Consider the following 22,722-nt stretch of genomic DNA (forward strand, 5'->3'; position numbering starts at 1 on the left):
TAAAACATGCATACTAAAGTGCTAGACATGGTCACTAGATGATACACAGTAGAAAAGCTGAGGTAATGACTCTTTTGTATTGAGAACAGTTCGCTATTTTCATGATATACATAACCAAAGAGAAGAAAATTGCAATCATTCCAGTTTTGGTGGGTTTCTGCAAACTTGTCGATAGAAAAATCAAACTGAAAATATGAGAGGTCCTCTTCTCAACTAAAATTTTGCTTTATCGTCCTATGTTTGTGCCGTTCTTTATGATTCAATTTTTAGGACTACTTTTAAAAGTTGGAATCTTTAATAAATATATTGCTCCGTTCTCTTACAGTTTAGAGATATCTACATTCGTTCAGGATTAATGCCGAATACAAGATTTCAAAAATGAAAGTTCAAAAGATGCTTGTTGCTAGAAGACGCTCGCGTACTTCCGTAAACAATTGTATCGCCTCTATCGACCTCGACTGCATAATATGTCTTGTGTGTCCAAAAACCCCATGGATGATAATGAAGGAAAGATAGAAAGACGTGCTAGCTGGACTAAACAAATAGAAAGTTGTGTTGGTGGAGAGTGCCTTGAAAAGAGAGGACGTATTGTTTCAAAAATTTAATGGTTGGGATGTGTGTGCGGAGAAGTGAGCGAAAAAGACAAAGAGAAGGCGCGAGAAAAGGCGACGGAGGCCGTCAATGCATAAATATCTAAGATATTTAGTAACCAAGATTTCAAATTATATAACTTTCAAAGAAAAAAGTTTTCAATACTGAAGTCTATCAGTATATGACTATCCTACATATATTATTTTAGTGGTGTAAATTCGCTTTGGCTGCCGTATTTAAATTACTGCTGTCAACATTGAATGAACAGATTAAGTCAACACAGATTAAACTAGACAAACAGTAGTTCTGGTTTTTTATCACAAATAGCAGAGTCAATAGAAAGGAAAACAAAATCGGTTCTACAGTAGGCACCAGTTTCACATTGTTCTTTGAGAATGTAATTACCATAAACCAAAGAAGCAAGGTATTCAAACAACTTTACATTTTTAATCACATGATTGTGGGTTTGTTGCTATTTCAGAGTTGACCTTGTTTGAATTGTTCTGTTAAAATTCCATGTGTTCCTGTTCAAAATTTAAAGTGATATGCATATTTTAAATCTGATTCTGATTATAGACTCAATAAAAACAACTAAGACCTTAATAACTGTATTGTTTCCGGTGTGAAGATATGAACATTTTTCAGTAAATAAAAAGCTGTATCAAAATGCAAAACAATGACTAATGTTTTTATTAGAAACATCTACCATTCAAATGCTACTTTATTTACAGAGTAAGGAAATTATGGCTAATTTTGACAAATATGTGAATTCAGATATAAGAAAAAATTGTAATCTTAATTTCGGAAAATTATACAAACTTAAATTTTCATTCAAATCTAAAATAAAACTTAAAATTGCTAAAAAAATGTACATTGCTTATATGTGGAAATTAAATAGTAATATTTCCTGCATAGAACAAAATATAGAAAATCAGATGACATCAATTTTTCAATGCAACATATACAACAATCATCACTACTTGTACACGAATTATTAAACAAACTGGCCTTATATATATATATATATATATATATATATATATATATATATATATATATATATATATATTTTATTTACTAAGTTATTTTTTCCTCAACATTAATATACACACGCATCATTGTTCATTTTATACAATTTCACAACAAAAGGTTTTTGAACTAAAACTTTTCTGCGAAGGAAAAATAATTAAGACTTGTGAAAGCCAAAACCAGGTGGTCGGCCAACACCAACAACTCCAATATTTTCAGAAGCTGATTCTCAACCAAAAAGATCTGTCTCTCTCTCTGTCTCTCTCTCTCTCTCCGGCTCGGCCAGCGTGTGGTGGGTACGTGAAAAAGCTTGCCAGTAGCTTCTCGTGGTCGGTGGTTCTTTCTGGGGTTTTCCCGGGTTCTTCCTCCACCATTTATACTGGCCGCCATGTATAGCCTATCTTGTGCTGAAAAATGGCGTTAAACCCATAACAACAAAAACAATAACATTCCATATTTTGGGATGGATACTAGTAATCTTAAGTAATTTATAAAATAACCGTCATGCCATACAGTGTCGAAAGCTTTCTGAGATAATAATTTAGATCTTAATATAGAATCATAATAAACTGTTATGTATACTTTATTTAATTAAATTGTTTGTTTGCTAGTTTTAAAATTAATTTTAATTCCATTACATGCTATTGTAATGTAACTCGACAAACTGTTGACATAACAGCACTTCACAGGTTAAAACAGACGTCATCATCTTCCATTTTGGATTTCAGTTTCATTCAGGACTTTTTATTACAACGACTTCTATTTTTAAATTCTTGGATTATTTTTGGTTTTGATTCGTAAAACCGTAAGTTCTGTATTATTGTTTTTCACTTGATATTCTAGGGAAATAAATTATTTGTTAAATTTTACAAAACTTGTTGTCTTAACTCTTTTCTGTAACAAAACCCTTTTTAGACCCGTTGGAAATAATTGTTCGGAATCGGATACTTACATTACTAAACATAAACATGCGACATGAAATGTATGTAATGCAGTGACAGATAAACCTCAGTAAAAGTGGCATATAATGCAACCAAAACCTAAAATTAAATATATCCTTGCATATACAAGACATCATGCATATCATGTAATTGAAATGGATGATGTAGCATGCAGTACATCACATTTACACGTTTTGGAGAAAGGATTAAAGTAAGATGCTGAATCTGTTAGTGAGCAGGAGCTGACAAAGATTTCCCGCTTTTGTAGCAGGTTAGTACATTTTAAGTAGTACTTGAATAAACTTTTATAAAGACTAGGTTGCAGCAATCCGGTTTTGATGTGTAATATGGCATAGTGGACTACCATGCACGTTTATTGGCAATAGTGTGAAAACGTATTTCTAGAATAAAAACCTGGATAGACCATTTCAACGCAATTTAAATAAATTCTGGGAAGTAGTTTACTGTGCTCTATTTATATGACAGAGAAGACAGATGCCAGACGGAAGCATGGATGACAGTCGAATAGACGAAGAAAGTGGTTCATTCTTTATGTGAGACTATAATGATATTTACTACCGCTGCCAAAAGCAGATTCAGTCATATAACTAATTATTATTAGTAGCAAACTAGGGATATGTATTTATTTCTCATCTTTTAATAACATTCTGCATTGTCCCCACTCCTCCGTCTAAAAATCGCAAGAACGAAAACGCATTTAGAAAAAATGTTTTGAGGAATGAATTGTGATGTTGAAGAAAAATAGAGGTTTAAAACTATTTGAAAATGAACGCATATGTTGTTAGACTTAAATGGTCTTTTTATGTTTAACAGTAGATGCATTCCTATTCAAGCAGTTTTAATCTCTATTTTTCTTCTACTCCACAAGAATTAACGATAAACTAACATGGATATATTACACGACTGGTTTATCATCATCATAGTTGTATACCAACAGTTGTATGAAGACTTTTTAAATGATTACAGACAAAACAGTAAAGGTTAAAAAAAAGCATATTCTTTGGGCAGAGAATATGGTAAGTAGGACCAGCCTAAAAGTCAGGTAAAAGTGACCGACTGTTGGAATGGTTGAGTTATCCTCCTTGAGTTGTATCCACATGCTGAATTTCATGAGTGCTGGTGAACCGGGATCCAAAATACTGAGGGTGTAATGAATGCAAAGTTGAAAACAAATTTCTCAAGGGTGAAAATTATGTGCGGCTGACCATCCTTTTAAAGAATTACGGTGAAAATACGAGCAACAGCTAAAATAAGAAAAATCTGTCAAAACTAAAAACTATGTCCCATGTACCTAGTTTTGGTATGGTTGACTTGCTTTGTGGAGATATAGGTGAAACAGGATTAAAGATATGGAAGAAGTCAGGAAGAGACAGAAGAAAACAAAAAAGTACCTAAGTGAGAAAATTTGTTTACACTGACCTATGTTTGTGTAACATTCCTCGAGATGCATTTACATACCAGATTTCATGAGTGCATGTGAAACAGATTCCAATATATTAAGAGCATAACGAAAAGAGAGATGAAAATATAAAAGTCACTAAGCGTACAATTTAGGCTACAGTGATGTAACAATTTTCCTTCCAGTTACTCTAACGAACAGTGTGACTTTAGGTACAGAAAAACAATCCAAATATAAGTACTAAAAAGCAATCCAATATCGCACCGCTGTCACCATTAATTTGTTTTCTAATAACGCATCAGGAGTCTTAAAGTACCTCGCTACCAAGCGAATAAAACAACACCTGCACAAGTTTGTCTTGAGGTCGACGCTGGTTTTTCAGATCTGCCAATAATAATAATATGTTTCCTCTTATCATCACACATTCACGTCACCATAATTTCACACTTGCATCAAATTTGTATGATTTATCAGTATTCATTTCTGAGTTTCGATCGGTATTTATACCACGTACCACAAAACATGAGCCATACACCTAATGCATCGACACAGTACTCTCTCAAATGACCAAACACTTATACGTGAGAATATTCCAAGTGTGTATATTATGAAATTAGGGAGTATCCTTTAATGAAATAATCCATACTACCACAAAGTTTCGTCAATACTTAACGTAATATCGTCTGCTCCTAGTAATTGGCTAATTACTCTAAGAAATATTTTCCCAACACCGAATCCATATAATCCAACGAGTAATCAGTAAATTCTAATAAGCAATACAGAGAGAGGTAAATCGCAAATTGGAACAAATAAACAAACAGACCGACGAACATAACAAAGGCAAGAAGCCTTCAGTACAATGTACTGGTAAAGAATGCAATTATGCTGACACAGAATACAGTAACTGATACTTAAAATGCTAAAAGAATGCATGTTGACCAATAAAATAGCACTGTACAATGCAGAGACACTACAACTTAACGCATAAAATAAAAAACTAAAAGTGCAACAACACTCTCATGGACATACATGTAATTGGTTATGGAACCAAGATACACTGAAGATAAATTTATCCAGACATTGCGATGAATATCAATAACGTGCTTTAAACAATTTTAGTCGTATAGCTATCATTTCTGCAGTGTGGCAGTTTATAGTGATGTCTAGCACTGGGGCATCATGCCGCAGACATGTAGCATCATATCCCACCCAGCCACATTATCCTGAAACCAGGCCGACCAGTCCTAACACTAACCTCTTAATGCTGAGTGGATATCGAGGTAGCTTTTACTACCAGTTTTATAAGTCTTTGTTATGACTCAGCCGGGGTTCGAACCCGCAACCTCCCGCATCCGTGGCGTACGCTCTAATCTCTAGGCCACTGGAGTTGTCCCATTTTAATATACATGAATGCTAATAATTACAAACAGCTAAATTACGCATATAACTAGTAATCTGTTTGTTTAGAGGTACTCAAATTACATTTTTGGAACGTTTATATCAAAGCAAAAGAGTCTTCATTGAATTAGAACATAACAGTTTCACATTATATGTGTGAGGGTTTAGTGTTTTTTTTATTAAAAAAATAATTAATTTTTGTCCTTCAAGTGATAACTAGGTAAAGCTATTTTACTGATATGTGTTTCATTTATCACAGAATTCATTGTTACTTGGTTATGCTAATGTATTTTCTTGTGATGCTGTTTCAGTGTAGTTATGTTTGATGTAGGGGCAAATTGAAACATTCTGGGGTATTCTAATGGCGTGGCTGAGATTTGTGATTTATACTTGACATTTTTAAATGTTTCATAAAGTAAATTCTGTAGAAACAGAGAAGTAAGATAAGCATTTTAACAAAGCATACATGTACAAAAACTTCAGCTAAGTTTCCAAATTGGACTGAATTTAAAATCACACAGCAGCACATCAGAATAACAATATAAGGTGAAAATAACTTCCAAAACTTAAAACATATTTTCAGTAGGGAATGAAAATAAGGGATTTAATCTTTAAAGATATTATATCAATGTGTAAGAGAGTAATAAAACTTCTTTCTACTTTGTCCCTCATTGTCTGATCCCATGTTTTGTTTCATTATAAATAATTTCAAGTTATCATGACAGAGCTATTATTAACGTATCTTGCTTATCACTTCAAAGGTTTCTAACGCTGCATTGTCTACATAATACGTACAATTCGGCAGCTAGAATATCTAAAATCACGGTGTAGATACTGCAGTATGCCTTTATGTCATACAGCGAAGTAGATGAAATGCATGTACCATATGCCGTTATATTTGAATTGTTTTTCGTTTTACTTTTCTCATAAAATTCTGAGTGCGTCCAAAAGGTATGAATTTATTTATCTGACATAATTTCTTCTTCTCTTTTATAGAACACTGTAGTAATATTAGAGTCGAATGCTTCATGAAATTAGTGTGCATTAAATAAAATTACAGATCCTTTCGCATGTTTGCAGCCCAGGATGAGAATCTAAAAGAATGAGCAATGAGAACTGTAACTTCTTATGGCTATGTGTTCATACTCTTTTGAGTCTTATGGCAGTTTCCAAAAGTGTACAAAATCTTCTACACCCATTGCAAAAACGCAAGTAAACAAGCTGCCACAAGTATAGCAAAACATCAGTGATTGAATTTTAGGAAACCTCGTTATTAAACGCTTTGTTGGTTTTCGAATTATAAAGAAATCGCACATTCTGAAAGTATTGCACAAAGCTACAAATTTCGTCGCTAGACCCCACCAGACCAAAAATTGTGTAGTGATATTAAGGTCTGTACATTGTAACAAATGTAGACTGATGTCTGTGTTTTGATTCTTATTATTTCCTTTCCTATGTTGCATTTTCTATGGAACATTTTACCTAATCACTCACAAAGATAACATAAAGTCCTTCGGACTTTATTAACTTTGTGAGTGATTAGGTAAAATTTACCTATCGATAACAACCCCATCACGATCATTTTAGTCCTAGAATAATTACGTTTTATTTTTCAATATGACTACAGCTAAAATTTTAATACCGGAACACACCCAAAACTGTCCCTCCTCTCTTATTCTTTCTCTCATTACATTATATTCGTGTATGTCACGTGTCTCGACTATTTCCAGTATAGTCGTTACTTAAATGTGTGTGTGTGTGTGTGTGTGTGTGTGTGTGTGTTGGATTTTTAACGTAGCTTTAACAATTTTTCAGTCATATCGCTACGATGTCTGCAGTGTGACAGTTTATAGTGGTATCTAGCGCTGGGGCATCACATTATCCTCACACCAGGCCGACCAGTCCTAACATTAACCTCTTAATGCTGAGCGCAAAGCGAGGCAGCTGTTAGTACCATTTTTGTAAGTCTTTGGTATAACTCGGCCGGAGATCGAACCCACGACATCCCGCATCCGAGGCGGACGCACTAATTATTTTATTTTTTTGTAATGGAGAGGAACTTGTAAAAGGATGACCATGGTGGAATATGCACGATTTACATTGTGAAATGATTCAGGCATACACGACTATAAATCATGAAAGAAATTCGAATTCCTGGATATCGCTATACAATTTTTTCTTTATCGGTGCTTCAAAATGGGTGGAGGTGAGAGAAGGACGGGGAACGTCAACAAAAGAAGTCAATCATAACTCAACAGTATCGCAAAGATCTGTGAATTTACTGCACCTACTATCACTCCACGGTTTGATTAGTCATTTATTTCTGCAAGGAGCAGTTCCAAAACCTTAGTTCGTGTAATCAGCAATGGTATTTAAAAATTACTTTGTCAGAGTGCCTGCCAATTAATACCCCCTTACGACAGTAACCAAGAGCCTCAGTTTGATACACTGTTTTGCAAACCTAAACAGTATGTAGAACAGTGTAGTCTTTGTTTCATAAGAATATGCGAAATTAACTGCAGAGTTTCATATCGCTGGGAAAATCTGAAGCCAATTTTATTTGCTTTTGTATATGTACTATCAGCGTTGAAATGAAAACTAGACAATAGGTAAACTTCTTCTAGTATGTCGACTTTCCAATGATCTTTTTAAAGCTCCATTATTAACTTGTGTTACTCACTAATGACGAAGACCACTGTACCCTTGGTCTTTTCTCTCGCTGACTTTCAGGTTTGGTCATCTCAACGAGTGGATCGCTCAAAATATTAAAGCCGAGGAGAGAATGGATCATTTGTGTTTTCTCGGTTATGCTCGATGGCAGAGCTTTAAACCGAAGCAATAAATTATCGCACACGCCACCGTGCGCAACATATTGGAACATCTTTTGCGTTGATTTCGGTTGTATACGCAGAACAAACATGAAGCCCGAGGTATACTTCATAAATCGCAAAAGATCAATCGCAAAATACACCTTAGCATTTACACCCATCTGAGTAGCAAGATCGAGTACCTGCTTCTGTTCAGCAAAAGCTGTTCGAAAGAGTTCCTTTACCTTTGGCCTAAGCTTCGCTGAAGAGCAAAACTTTTCCCCAAGATCCTTCACAAAAAAATCTATCTCTCGAGGACGGACATATCTGTGAACATCCTTTGCCCTTTGTTTCTTAACACCTTCAGAGACAAGCATATTTGTGTTTAGTCGGCACCTTTGCTCAACTGCTGTCTGCATCAGTTTCGTGTATTTTAAACCTTTAATTCCAAATTTTGCAAGAAAAGACTCCGTTAGAGTTGAATTCCCAAAAATGAAGTGCCACTCCAAATCTTTAAAAGACACAACGTTGCACATAAATCGGTGCAGCATTGCAAGATGTTTTGCTAATTTAAAGCCAATGTCTGTTGATGTCATGTGATAGAAGGTGTATATCCTGTGTTCTTGTAGTTTCTTGCCTCCTTTACATTTGTAAACTGGACATGTACTGTACAGTTTGGCATTCTCCACATTTTGTTGTGCAAGGTATCTTGCAAGGCTGATGTTAGGATCATGGATCAGGCTTAGGATAGTCCCAGTTTTGTCAACAAGTTGTACTTCACCTGATGATTCGAAGTCAGATGATCTTGGCACCAGGATTGGCATGTTAAATTCTTTTGCTCCGTATTGTCGGCAAATAGAGGTAAAAGCATCCCTAATTCGTACAACGTTATCATCAATTATATTGCCGCAGTACTGCTCTAATTCTTCGTCTGGCACATGTTCTGAATCGGTATTTTCACCTTTGTTAAATATATCCTGAAAAAGCATGAGGCGACGATTGCTTTTAAGGTCTTTTAAAATTGCTCGATGCTTGGTATGAAATTGTTGTTCCTCTTCAAGGCTCGGAGGAAGGTAATCATTGATTGGATCCAAAATAACTTTCGCTGCAGGTCGTTTTTGAGGATCCTTCTGAACTAGACTCCTGATGATGCGAACTTGCATTGGTTTGCTTGACTCATCGAAATCGTCTGGAAACATGGACTTTGTCAAATCATCGAAGACGAAAATCTTTTCCATATGTGTCTGGAATGACCTGTAGGACATTTCAAACACAGTGAAACCAAGGCTGTACATATCAGATTTCTGATCATATGTGCATCGTTTCAACGCCTTGGTTTCCGGGGCTGCATACAATTCAGTCCCCACTCCCCCACTTAAGCTTGAATATTCCTCGCTAGTAATTTTAACATTAGAGACATCACTTTCATCTGTTGCACTCTCCAAAAAAGGTTTGGACTCTAAAATATTTTTCCTAGTCTTGGTCGTTGCAAGCCCAAAGTCTCCGATTTTGATACACATCGTATCCGTCAGGAAAATATTACTTGGGTTGATATCTCTGTGAATTATTCCTTGATCATGAATGTATTCCAAACCCGACAAAATTTGTTTTAATAACCTCCAAAAGGCATCAACATCTCTGTATAGATCCCTTTGAATACATTCTTTGAGACTGCTGCTACAGTATTCCATTCGCATACATATGTCATAAATTTTGGGTGGTTTTTCCTTAGGTTCATTGTCTTGAAAATACGTTTCTTCACAGGTAAGACTGTCATCCCAAAAATCTTCCTCTGCTCCTTCAGCTCTATGATATATGTCTTCTTCAAATTCTTCTATACAAAATTTGGTATATTTATATTTTTCTCCAGTTCCATAATCTAACTCGTACGGACTTGAATCTTCGATTTCAGAACTTTCATTTTCAGTTTCATCTTCACTCTCATGTTCCTCAGGATCGTCCGACTCCTCGATCCATGAATTGTAATACCGAACAATATTGGGATGTGTAAGACTAGACAAATGAGCTACTTCTTTTTTAATATCTTGAAACTTTTCTGTGGGATTCTTACCGTCTAAATTAATCTGGATCTTTTTAACTGCATATGTTTTTCCATCAAGTCCATCAAACAGTTTAAATACTCGACCGAATCCTCCTTGTCCAAGGCTCTCGAGTTCCACAGCTGAGGTAAGCGCATGTTTAAGTCCTCCTGGACCCTTGAAGACATCTTCAAAGCTTTTCTCCATGGAAGAGTTTGCCAAATTATTTTGCCGTATGAAGCTCCCTTTATATAAAGTAAATAAAAAATATTTCTGCATTAATAAGTACAGGCCTACAAGCAATACTGTTTTCGAAATTATATGGATTTTATAGGGCAATAGATCTGAAAATTACAAGGAAAAATACGGGATTTTTAGTGCACTGCGTCGAAAATGTATGCGGATGAATACAAGAATTTAATGGCAAGTAACAAAGCACTGAAATATGATTCTGTTTTATTACAAATTGAATACGGCGTATTTAAGTTCTTGAACCCTCAAATTAGCAAATGTTATTAAGGATAGCATTAAAAGTCCACCTAAAAGATATATCATGTATTAGTATCATCATAAATTCATAAATACAGCAGGGTCCTCCATCAGGAAGAATTATTTTATGTTCGTTTTGAATCCTGTTTTCTGACAAGACAAACTGGCACATCCCTCAGCCACATAAATACAGACATACAAATTATATGCGTCAAATTGGCATATCCTTTTGCCACATAAATACAGACATACAAAGTACATGAGTCAAATTGGCATATCCTTTGCCACATAAATACAGGGGGTCCCGAGTGGCCGAGTGGTCTAAAGCGCTCTTCGTTACGGATCACTGCCATCTCACCTCTGTCTGCGGCGGTTCGAGTCTAGGATTCAGCCAATGTGGGTATGTGAGAAAGCTTGCCAGTAGCTTCTCGAAGGTCGGTGGTTCTTTCCGGGGTTTTCCCGGGTTCTTCCTCCACCATTAATACTGGCCGCCATGTATAGCCTATCGTGTGCTGAAAAATGTCGTTAAACCCCACAACAACAACAACATACATACAGACATACAAAATACATGAGTCAAATTGGCATATCCTTTTGCCACATAAATATATTGATACAAATTATATGCGCAAGGATTATAAACGGTTTTATATGCAGTGTTAGTATGGCTGGAATAATTGTAAACAAAAAAAAACAAACAAAAAAAAACAACAATAAACATCGGATAAAGGAAATTGCAGATGTAATAATAGTACTGTTAAAAAGATCAAGTTGGGTTAGGAACCTTTCATTCTATATGACTTGTCTTAAAACAACAACAGCAGCAACAACAACAACATCAGCCCAATTATTCATCTTCCTATTGGATTTCTATTTATTGCCGATATTTAAGTACATACTGTAACCTACATAACTTAAATACGATAAAACTTAAGACTCTATCAACATTTCCACAAACTGAACTGCTAACTGTGAGACTCTATAGACATTTTCACAAACTGAATTGTTAACTGGTAAGAATGAAAACGACAAACACAAAATGTATTCAATGGAAAGGATTTATTAAATAACTTTTCATTAGGTAAAGATTTTTAAACTTCAAATATGTTTGGTTTTTATCGAATTTCGATTCCCGAATGGTAAGATTTTTTACACTTTAAACAACTTCAATAAAGATATTTGTGTACAAGAAAACCATGTACTTACAAGCAGGAAACTGTGAAAATTATCCTTATTAGTCACATCAATGACAGTAAAATAAGACGTAACAAAAATCAAACATACACGAAATGTCTCATAAATCTGTATACAAATAAAAACATATGGGTTATCAGTCGGGACAGCAGCAGAACACTGAAGTAGTTAGTTCTGACACTCTTCTGGTGTTTCAGAATGAAGGCATCGATTGTCTTTATTTTTCTTATTAATAACTGGCCGTGGTGGTATGCACTTTGGTGTTGGAATTCAACTACATCCACAAAACGGGAGGTACATTAAAACTTCTAGTTCAAGCACTTCGCATCAGTCAAATACCATCTTGACTCGTGGTGCATGTATATTTCAATGTAGCTTAGTGTGGTGACATCAACTTCATCAGTCTGCCTCTTTACGGCAGAATCACAATTGCCTCATTTCGAAAACATACTTCTGCTTTGACAATGTGTAGCTCGGCTTCATAAACCTTATGACAGCCAGGTACAGCTTTTCCAACTGTGCCATTAGCGGTATGCTAAACTTCAGACCACTAAGTTCACTAAGTACCTCGCTGAATACAGCTTGTACACTAGAAACCACAGCATCGAAAATTACAGAAGCGTCTAATTTAAGCCTAAGCTTTTTGGGGCATGGTGAAGCGATATTCTTTAGTAACATCAGCACTAGTCGTAACTTTACTCTGGTTGGCAATGTGCTTAGACTTATCTTTGCGTCTTGCTTTTCTCATTAAAAATCATTTCAGATACCATAAATCATACCACTCCGTACTTTAGCCGCTAAATAAGTGACTCTGCTATCTGGAGATTTACTATCCGATTTTGGATACTATCCTACGCCAATCAACCTGGTTGTCAAGTCTGTATGTTAAGATTAACAAAATAGTTCCAAACAATTGGCTCCATTCTTTCATTTACTTTCATGATTGTCTAGGTCATTCTGATATATCTCTAGTTTGTTATTTAAACTAAATTCAATTCTTACTGTGTTACTGTGCTTTTACATGACAAATTGACAATGTTTATGTAGTTAAATCATCAATTTTGGAGGAGAGTAGTTTTGTACCTTGTTAAGATCTCAAATTTCGGAGGTAAGTAAATCTTGTATATAGTCCTCAAATCCCATAATGCCTAAATAGAAGTGATTGGTTTTGAAAACCACCGTAATTAGTGAAGTTTGTAAGTCATATGTGGAAAACGGGCGTTCAAACTATCTAGAAGTCAAAACTGGTTGTGGAGTTGGTGCTGGCTGTTCTACTGGAAGAATCGAATGTTCTTGAGCCAGAAGTGGCTGTGGATCTTGGACTGCCTGTTCAACCAGGCGAAGCGACTGCCTTGGAACCAGAACTGGCCGTTGGACTTGGACTGTTTTTCAACCAGACCAACTGGATAAACAGGAGCCGGAAATGGCGTTCTAGTCAATAATGCATCAGGTGCACCATCATATTTACTTTGTGTTATTTGCCTTCTGCGTAGCAAATTGTTCAAACGTGCGATAGCAGACATAATGTTTTGCTAAATTTAAGCTTTATATAAGTCAATCCAAATTTCTAAATTGATTTGGGTTTGCTGCACATAGATTAAGCTTTACACATGTCATCTTAAATTCATTAAGTTGGTGTGTTGCGTGTACTTCACATTTATTAAAGTGTTCCATTAGGCCTACTCTGTTCTCTACTGTATCCATATATGTTGATACATGATTAAAATCACAACTCGCACATATCCTGCAATCAGTTCTTATTCCAGCACTACACTTCCAGCATGGATAGACTCTAAATTATCTAAAGTCTGCCATATGCATACCACAATACTCACCAACTCAGCTTTTTCCCTCGCACACCGTACACGTCTCTACTCCTAAGTTTAAGTCATTCACTCTTCTTTGGGGTTTTTAGTTGGTATTTTTGCATAGAAACATATCTAGCCAAAAGCGAGCATACTCATATTCATTAAGCATCGTAACGAATTCCCGATTCTTTGAATTAATTTTTAAAAATACGCAGTTTTAAGCCGGCTGGGGGGGGGGGGGGAGGAGATTGGCTTTGGCTGGCATTTCCTCATGTTTCAGAAGCCTTACAGTCGTTCCGATGTGGACCCCAGCCGACTAACCGATGGCATCCGCCCGGGTGACGGTCGTTCTGAGGTAGCCCTCCAATAGGTTTACAAAGGCTGACCACAACCCCCCACCCCCACCACCACCGATTTACCCACTGCCTGAGCAAAACAATTGTTATTCAGATCAATACTGAACCCAGTTAACATGCAATATTTTCTTTATCCCATGTGATGAATTACTTTATTACACATCTTCAAAGAATTTCTCTGCAAAAGAGATAACCGACGACTATATATTGGTCTGCAGCAGTCAGTTGCGCAGAGAAATAAAATTTATTGCAACGGTTCTGGAAGAAATATTTATTGCGAGAGGGATTAAATTGTACAATAAATCGTGTCCAACGTTTTCATGCAAGGATATGCGTATAATTTTTTTTTACTCTTTAAAATACGGGAGAATCGAATATTAGGAAATATTTGCCGTCACCCAAAGGAACGTCTCAAAGCCATATGATATCGATATATGTTTACTATGTTCTAATACAGTCGCAGTGGTGAAAGGTATCAGTTTTCTACGTTTATCACACGAATATATTTTGAACAGAGCTTCCAGGCTAACTTCTAGATTTTATTCTCGTTGATAATGCATATAAATAAATTTATTTTATATTTCCTTTCAGTGGTTTATGCTTGTTACTCATGCACAATTTCTTTCTTTCTGCAATTCTTTTTCATATCACAGAACTTTATGTATAACTGAAAAGATGTATACATTTAAAGATTTTGAACTAGCTTAAAAATAACTCATAGGGAATTTTTCAAATACTGCTATTTCATCTGGCTGCTTGCATGATTATAATTTTCTATTAGTCAATATCGCGCTCATTTCTTAATGGTCGTTCCACTATTTCATGAGGGGCCCCGTGTGGCCGAGTGGTCTAAAGCGCTCTCCGTTACGGATCACTGCCATCTCACCTCTGTCTGCGTGGGTTCTAGTCTCGGATTCGGCCAATGTGGGTAGGTGAGAATGCTTGCCAGTAGCTTCTCGTGGGTCGGTGGTTCTTTCCGGGGTTTTCCCGGGTTCTTCCTCCACCATTAATACTGGCCGCCATGTATAGCCTTTCGTGTGCTGAAAAATGTCGTTAAACCCCACAACAACAACAACTACTATGTCATGAAGCTGATTAGTACAAATTTTTTGGTTCGTTATCATTCGTGTATTTACGAGAGAGACAGAAAACTACGAGTCTTTTGGAGTCTATCCGTAGCAACATTGCCAGTATTCGGTTGCCGGATTTATAACGTCATTTAATATTTTCTTTTACTTTTACCTTTAAAATGTACATTTGTGTTGCACATGTGGTTGTGAATCGTCATAATGGGCGAAATGGTCAAGAATAAGTAGTTCCATTATTTCAAATCAAAGTCTAAATGAAATATATATGCGTGTGTGTGTGTGTGTGTGTGTGTGTGTGTGTACTCTGGTGACTTCAAATTACACGAGGCTTACTTCAATCTTTTTTGGATGAAAGTGAGTTTACACTTATACAGATCTCTAATTGTTATGTTTTAGGAAGGGGCGGGGCGGTAAGTGCCAAGTAAATATCTGACTGTAGGACAGATAGATATTTTATATAATTTCAACTGTAACAAAACTCAAGGGTCTGATGGGTTCTTTTTGTATACTAATTTCTGTGTGTGTGTGTGTGTACATGTGTGTGTTGTTTTCTATTAAATAGCTATAGCCCTGAATTTACTGATATTTTCATCGCATCAAGATGTGAATATGAACCTACCAATTGATGCTTCCCGATAAGGTCACTAGCAGACGATATTTTCCCCATTTTACATGGACGATGGGCAACCTGGCAGTTTCTCCTATATGCGACCACCAGAACTGACCATTTTGAACAAGGCACACTGAAGCAAAACCAACTAATAAATTAAAAATATAGATAATAATAGAAAGCCTGATTTGCACTCTGTTTATGTATGTATGTTTTGTAATAGTATCTTGTGATTCAATGAATTTATTTCAACATCCAAACACCATTTATAAATCCAACGGTAAATCTGCCAGCATACAGCACATATGGCTGCTGATGACGTCATTCGCAAATCCTCAGTAGCAACTGCCAAAGAAGTCTCATCCCTACTCATAGTCCGTATGTTATACAGCAGTTGTAAGTTTCTCCAAATTAACGAGCTGGCCTAAATGGCCTCAGTTGTTTGGTAAACCGACTAAACTCTCACCACAACTATCTTATGTGAAGATCTGAAAGTGACCTCTTCGGGGTCATGTTCAGGTGACCTTTGAATTAACCAATAGAAATGCAGCTTTCATAAATTTGAAAGTGAATCAAGTCGTCCAATACACATTGAGGACACACGGTACTAATTATACGGAAGAACTGTGAACCAGTCTAGAAATGGGTGAAGAAATAATAGAGTATTTACAGGTTTGGTGGTCCATAATTGGTTAATAATGAAAATTAAAATTTTAGGAAAAATATCTTTTGAGAGCTTATCCTATATGTAATGTAAAAATTTTTTTTACAAATTTCTACTGATGCAATTTTAACATTTTTACAGGCTTGACTCAGGAGTACTCAATACTGAAAGTAGCACCTGATTCATTTGGTGCAAAATCAATAACACGTGTTTCATGCACATGTATCTAAACAAACTGCCGTGAGTCATATGGTGTTCTCCACACATGAGCTTGCACCAAGGTTAGATGTGCATGAAGAATTATAGGTGTCATTATCAGAACCCATAAATTTTAAGTTATTGAATTCTGAATATGATAGTGTTTCCATATGTTTACCATTGGAGTGGAATTAGTACCGTGAGTCCTATATGTGACCTATACCATAATAGGAGATTGTTGTTTCCATGGTTACCACGTGCATCCAGGGTATCAATTTGGTGGTTTTTACATATGACAATCATAATGGAGTCTTTCTGCCATGGTTTGCATGTGATTTTGGAGAAAAATTCTATACAAAAGACAGATGGGGATGGTTTTATACACTGGAGAGTGGAAGTAGATAGCTCAGGCTATAGGGAAAAGAGCACAGTATGGTCTGATGGCAGAATTTCATATGATGGTACCCATAGATTGGCCTATATGGTTAAATACCATTGAACACATGCAACAATTCCCCAAAAGGGGGTGGGGTGGGGAGATTTTATATGTAAGCCACTTATGTCACAATCACTTATGTATCAGTACTGATCATTTAACTTTAGAGACACACTCAGCAGATCAAAGCAGAGAACATTGTAAAAATAAGGACTGTGCACAAAACTGCACATGCTGCATTGCCTCAACCTGTAAATTGAATTATTATATGTCGAGTCACATTGAATATACCGGTCTTATTTCTTATCCTAGAATTAAACTCCTTGACACCTATTCTATGTTCAGCATGTTTCTCATATTGGTACATTACATTTTTGGGCAAACAGTATTGGAACTTTTCTGCATTCCTTTTGTTGAGGGAGCAGGGAGGGATATTTTCACTTAAAATAATAGTTTTCAACCCTTCATTCCCAATATAAGTCTGCAAAAGTCCTATCTGTATTGCATTCTTTACACAGGCAGTTTTTCTGCCCCAACCTCTCTTCATACAGTTGAAACTTTCTTGATGTATAACTGCATGGTGAACATACTGCTCTCTCTCCCACCAAACCAGATCTCTTTTTTCTTCATGTACCAAGTCCCATGACAGAAAACCTTTATACTCAGGGTGTTGCAACTTGTGGTCTCAGAACACATTATTCCAAATCTCAGCATTTGATTCCTGCCTGCACTAAGTGATATGTGTTTTGTTCACCATATATGTTGTTGTGAATAAATGAAAACAAGCTTCATGTCAGAAATATGGTTTCATATTTGAAACAAAAGCTATTTATAAAACCTACATTGTTCTGTTCTTACCATCAAGCAATAGTAAGGAATCATTTAGCTGTAAATTAGAGCTTGCTATTTGGTTTGCCAAATCAAGGTGTATTACCTCCCCTTTGACTGAAATTGAGTGATTGCAATGTTTGCTTTGTTTCTCTTTTGTTCAATAATGTATGCATTTTTTCAGCTTTATATTAAAAAGTAAGTAATTTAACACTGCTTATAGTGGAAAGTAGCCACAGTAATGATTTTGAGACTTTTTCTTAACCTTTTATGAGCTTTGGGTAAATGTAGGTATATATTTATGTATTAGACAACTTCAATATGCAATTCAATTATATTACTTAAATTTAACAAGTAGTGTATTCAATGACAAGTTTTATCATTGTCTGCATATTGCATATAGACAGGAACTTGTCTTGGCATAGCAAAGTTTTTCACACATTTCTCCACCTCCAGCATACTTAATAGCTTGAGTCATAACAGTTTGTGCATACACTTTCTGTCTCCAACATCAATGTCAGCATTATAGGAAGTTTGGATAGCTTTTTCAAATTTGTCTCTTGTTGTCCTTATGTAACATACCTCATGTTGATGTGTTATTTGGGTTGATACACATTCCCCCCCCCCCACCCTTGTTGTGGGGAACATTGCCAGGCTTGAATAAATTACTCTGTCTATTCTTTGCCTATTCACCCTTCCCCATAGTTTTATACTAAAAGTAGCACTATGTTATTTAATTAATCAGTATAATAAAGCTTATGGAACTCTTCCTTAGCTTTTACACCTTTTTATTAACATTTGGGGGTCATGAATCACATGTGATGATAGTTTAAATAAGTTTGGAATGTCAGCATCTCTTGATGCTTCATGGGTGTGTGTATTTGTTTTAGTCACAAAAGGGCAATGGCCTCTTATCATTTTGACCTGTCATGTGGCACACTTATTTGTTTTGTTTGATTGATGTGAATATGGATGCACTGCATATTATTTCTCTGAGAGTCCGCAAGAAAAGAAATGCAATTTTGAAATTTAAAACATTTAAAACTTGTCTTATTGCCAGTGAGAGATGAAAATACAATGCGTCATGTAATTTGATACCCTGTGATGTCATAGTTGCTGATGTCAGCATGCTTGTGTTTCTTTTGTGTAGCATGCATGCCATAGAAAGATAACATGAAGATACAAAGGCAGAAAACAATTATTTTAATAACAAGAATAAGCCACTAATAAGTACAATACAACACAGCAACATGTAATGCGGATGCAATTTAACTATAGATATTGGTATCACATAAAATGCTATTGCACTATTATCCATGCACAAGCATGGCCAATTCTTTCTTACAATTATGCTCTAATATCAAGGAGTCAAATACAACTTTTTCTAAAAAATTTAAATCTGGTTATAGGACGCATGGTACTAATTATATGAAAGAACTGTGAACCAGTCTAGAAATGGGTGAAGAAATAATAGAGTATTTACAGGTTTGGTGGTCGATTAATTGGTTAATAATGAAAATTAAAATTTTAGGAAAAATATCTTTTGAGAGCTTATCCTATATGTAATGTAAAAAAAATATTGACAAATTTCTACTGATGCAATTTTAGCATTTTTACAGGCTTGACTCAGGAGTACTCAATACTGAAAGTAGCACCTGATTCATTTGGTGCAAAATCAATAACACGTGTTTCATGCACATGTATCTAAACAAATTGCCGCGGGTCATATGGTGTTCTCCACATATAAGCTTGCACCAAGGTTAGATGTGCATGAAGAATTATAGGTGTCATTATCAGCACCCATAAATTTTAAGTTATTGAATTTTGAATATGATAGTGTTTCCATATGTTTACCATTGGAGTGGAATTAGTACCGTGAGTCCTTGATCCTCCTCAGCCTCCCCAACGTGAAGGTATAACACTGCATCTGATTGGCTGATAAGATTAGTGATTATGGTAATGGCATAGGTCACCAGAACATGACCCCTAAGCCGTCGTTGTCAGATCTTCCCGTAGGACAGTGGAAATCTGATTTTAATCAGATTGGGTTGTTAGTTCACAAGATCAGCTTGTCCAGCAAAGTCATTAGGTCAACAGAGTTATGACCACTAGCCATAAAAAAGTCACCGATAAGGCCACTAACTTTTACCAACTGCGAGCCGCATGCGGCCCAGTCCTTAACATTGTCTGGCCCGAGCCCATATAGGCAGTGATTCGAAAATATGCATTTAGAATTTATATATGCAATATTAGTGATAAGGTACTGTTCTTGCTCACGCGGCCCACGATCTTAGGCGTTTCATCTGTGTTGGCCAAAAAAATGGTTGGACGCCCCTGAAATAAGCTATGTTTTCACTCAGTATGGATTAAATATTTTATAACACAAGTCCGAGACGTATTTGAGGCAAATATAATAGTTCACATTATTTACTTACTTTTAAAAACATTGATTACCTTTACTTGCTTGTTATAACATCTGTTACCTTACTTGTCAATAATTATAACACCGACTAACCAACAGTATGAACACAGCAACTCTTATCTTGTATAACGTAACTCAGTGACGGATTAGAAGTAAATATAACAGTTCACGTTATTTACTTACTTGTTATAACATCATTTAACGTATAGGGAGCACGAAGCAACTTTTTTCAATGCTGATATGTGCTAATTGACTGCTCAGCAATAACGGCCATAAGTCTCATTCCGCCAATCTCTGACCGAAATATCTGCAAAAACAAAACGACAAAAATCAATACTTAAAATAGAACACTAGTGCTCCTTTCAGAGTCAGGTACAGGGTTCCAAGGTGTGCAGCCATTTTACAACCTGCTGGCGTTTTGTTGTGTATTGGCACATACACACACAACTAGACAGGTATTTTATTCTGAGTCTCAGTAATAACAAATCTGATGTTGGATACAGATATGTGGAGGTCGTCGTGCCCAAACGTACGCCACTGCAGAGTAGCTTTTACACCCCTGAATAATACACGAATGCGGTTTTTATATTTATTATACATCTCAGCATTTTACATTTTTCATGTACTGCTATCTCAACATTGTGAATATAATTCAAAACAATTTATAAAGTTCGATACAATGCATATACGTAACTTAATGTGCAGATGTCAGTGAAAACACCTAAATAGTGAAAACACCTAAAACACCTAAATAGTGAAAACACCCAAATAGTTCAGACTGGTTATGCGATACGTAAGTACGAAACTGAACATTCATAACAGAATGCCAGACCAGTAACATAAAAATAAACAAAGCAACATACATGTTTTATTCCAAATAGGTAAAAAGAACACATTTTATATAATCGTAGAGTCCATGCCGTGAAGCCAATGCTAACACAATATCAAACGAGTTCTTTCCTCCGAACAGGAAAAACACACGAAACCGGTTTTGTATTTATTACATATTTTCTCTCTTGGACGCTTTTCATAATTTTAACAATACAGTGTAAATAAAATTTAAAAGAAATTGGAATATTAAAAAAGTTCCGTTCAGTGCATCTAAATATAGTAACACCTAGAGGTGGATGCAAAGGATTCTACTAAGTTCCAGTCCCTTTGTACCATAATGAAATAAGGACTCAACATCCGTATAAACGTTAATTTTTAAACAATTTTAAACATGTGGCCCATGTTAATTGCTCCCTCAAAGCCCAGGCTGGCCTACCCAACATGCCACACTTTATAACATCAAGGTGAAAGGACCTAATTTTGTCCTTTACTGAAGTAATTTGCATTCACATTCTTAGACGCAAAGCAAAATATGCTTGTTTTCACAGTTTATGATGTATCAACACAGCAATGTTATTTAGTACTGAGACAAATAAAGTAAAGTACTTTATTCAAGTACATACCACAGTTGCCGACCTGGGTTGATCCTTTGAAAAGATTCAAATACGAGCCGTTCTGGCTAAGAGTCTAGCACGCTAACTGCTGACCCACCTGGATTCCTACTTGCATTGACGACATACAAGAGAACACGTCGGGTCCACTGTACATCCCTGAGCTCGCAAGGGTTAACTAAATAAAATGTATAATACTCGTGCAACAGTTGCCAACAATGTTAGTATACCGTTGTTCGTGTGATAGGTGTATGACAAAGAAATCGTTTATGATGTGCATGGCTACATACCTAACTTACCTTCTAATTTCTTATTTTAAGAACAGAAAGTTCGCATTGGTTTAATGTTTTAAACAAAAACGCAAGGCTGAAATCCCCCAACTTGAAACAAAATCAATTAAAAAGTGCAATATATATTTATTATCTCAAGTTAAATATCTTGACTATTTTATTTATAAAATGATAATAAGTGTAAATCCATAGTTTTCCATGATACGCTTTATTATCCGTATTATCTTTTTTATTCCATGGAATGTGAAGTGGAAATTATTTTCAACGATATAGCTACAGCAGAGTATGAGCTATATAAAAAAAATCTCCTAGTAGCCTACACAAAACGTTCCCGTTTTTTAAAAATTAAATACATATCTCGAAAAATTTGAATAATTTTATTCTTAAGAAAACTGAATAATGCTCTTATTTTCTTGAGACCCACAAATCTTGACAGTTCAATGAGGCAAGATTTATTTACTTGGACTTAAATTTTAACAAAGTTTATAAATGCTAATTTAAGCGCTGAGACAGTAAGAAGGCCGATATTGCAAATAAACTTTGCACACTGGTGACATTTAACAATTTATATTGTGTATTAATGGGCAGTCGTCACCATCAAAATTACATTGATCAAATGATGTAATATGAAATCATCTGATTTAAACCAGCAACTGAAATGATAAGTCCAGA

At 35.7% G+C, this 22,722-nt stretch overlaps 1 protein-coding gene across 2 annotated transcripts in view; it reads right to left on the minus strand.

The window, feature by feature from the left end:
* Nucleotides 1-1,018: 1,018 nt before the first annotated feature.
* The window catches only part of LOC149789294 (eIF-2-alpha kinase GCN2-like), a 39,624-nt gene continuing 17,920 nt past the window's right edge, over nt 1,019-22,722 (minus strand). The window contains exons 2-3 of one of the 2 annotated variants that reach the window (XM_089975496.1): nt 20,502-20,625; nt 1,019-10,470 (exon numbers count right to left, since the gene is read on the minus strand). In XM_089975496.1, the coding sequence (XP_089831622.1) occupies nt 8,042-10,432 (2,391 nt within the window). In that variant the 5' untranslated portion in view covers nt 10,433-10,470; nt 20,502-20,625 and the 3' untranslated portion in view covers nt 1,019-8,041. The remainder of the gene's footprint in view (nt 10,471-20,501; nt 20,626-22,722) is intronic. The other variant, XM_089975495.1, reaches the window with a different exon arrangement.

Source organism: Sinohyriopsis cumingii, chromosome 11 (assembly GCF_028554795.1).
Source record: "Sinohyriopsis cumingii isolate HCF-2022 chromosome 11, ASM2855479v2, whole genome shotgun sequence".
Lineage (NCBI taxonomy): Eukaryota > Metazoa > Mollusca > Bivalvia > Unionida > Unionidae > Sinohyriopsis > Sinohyriopsis cumingii.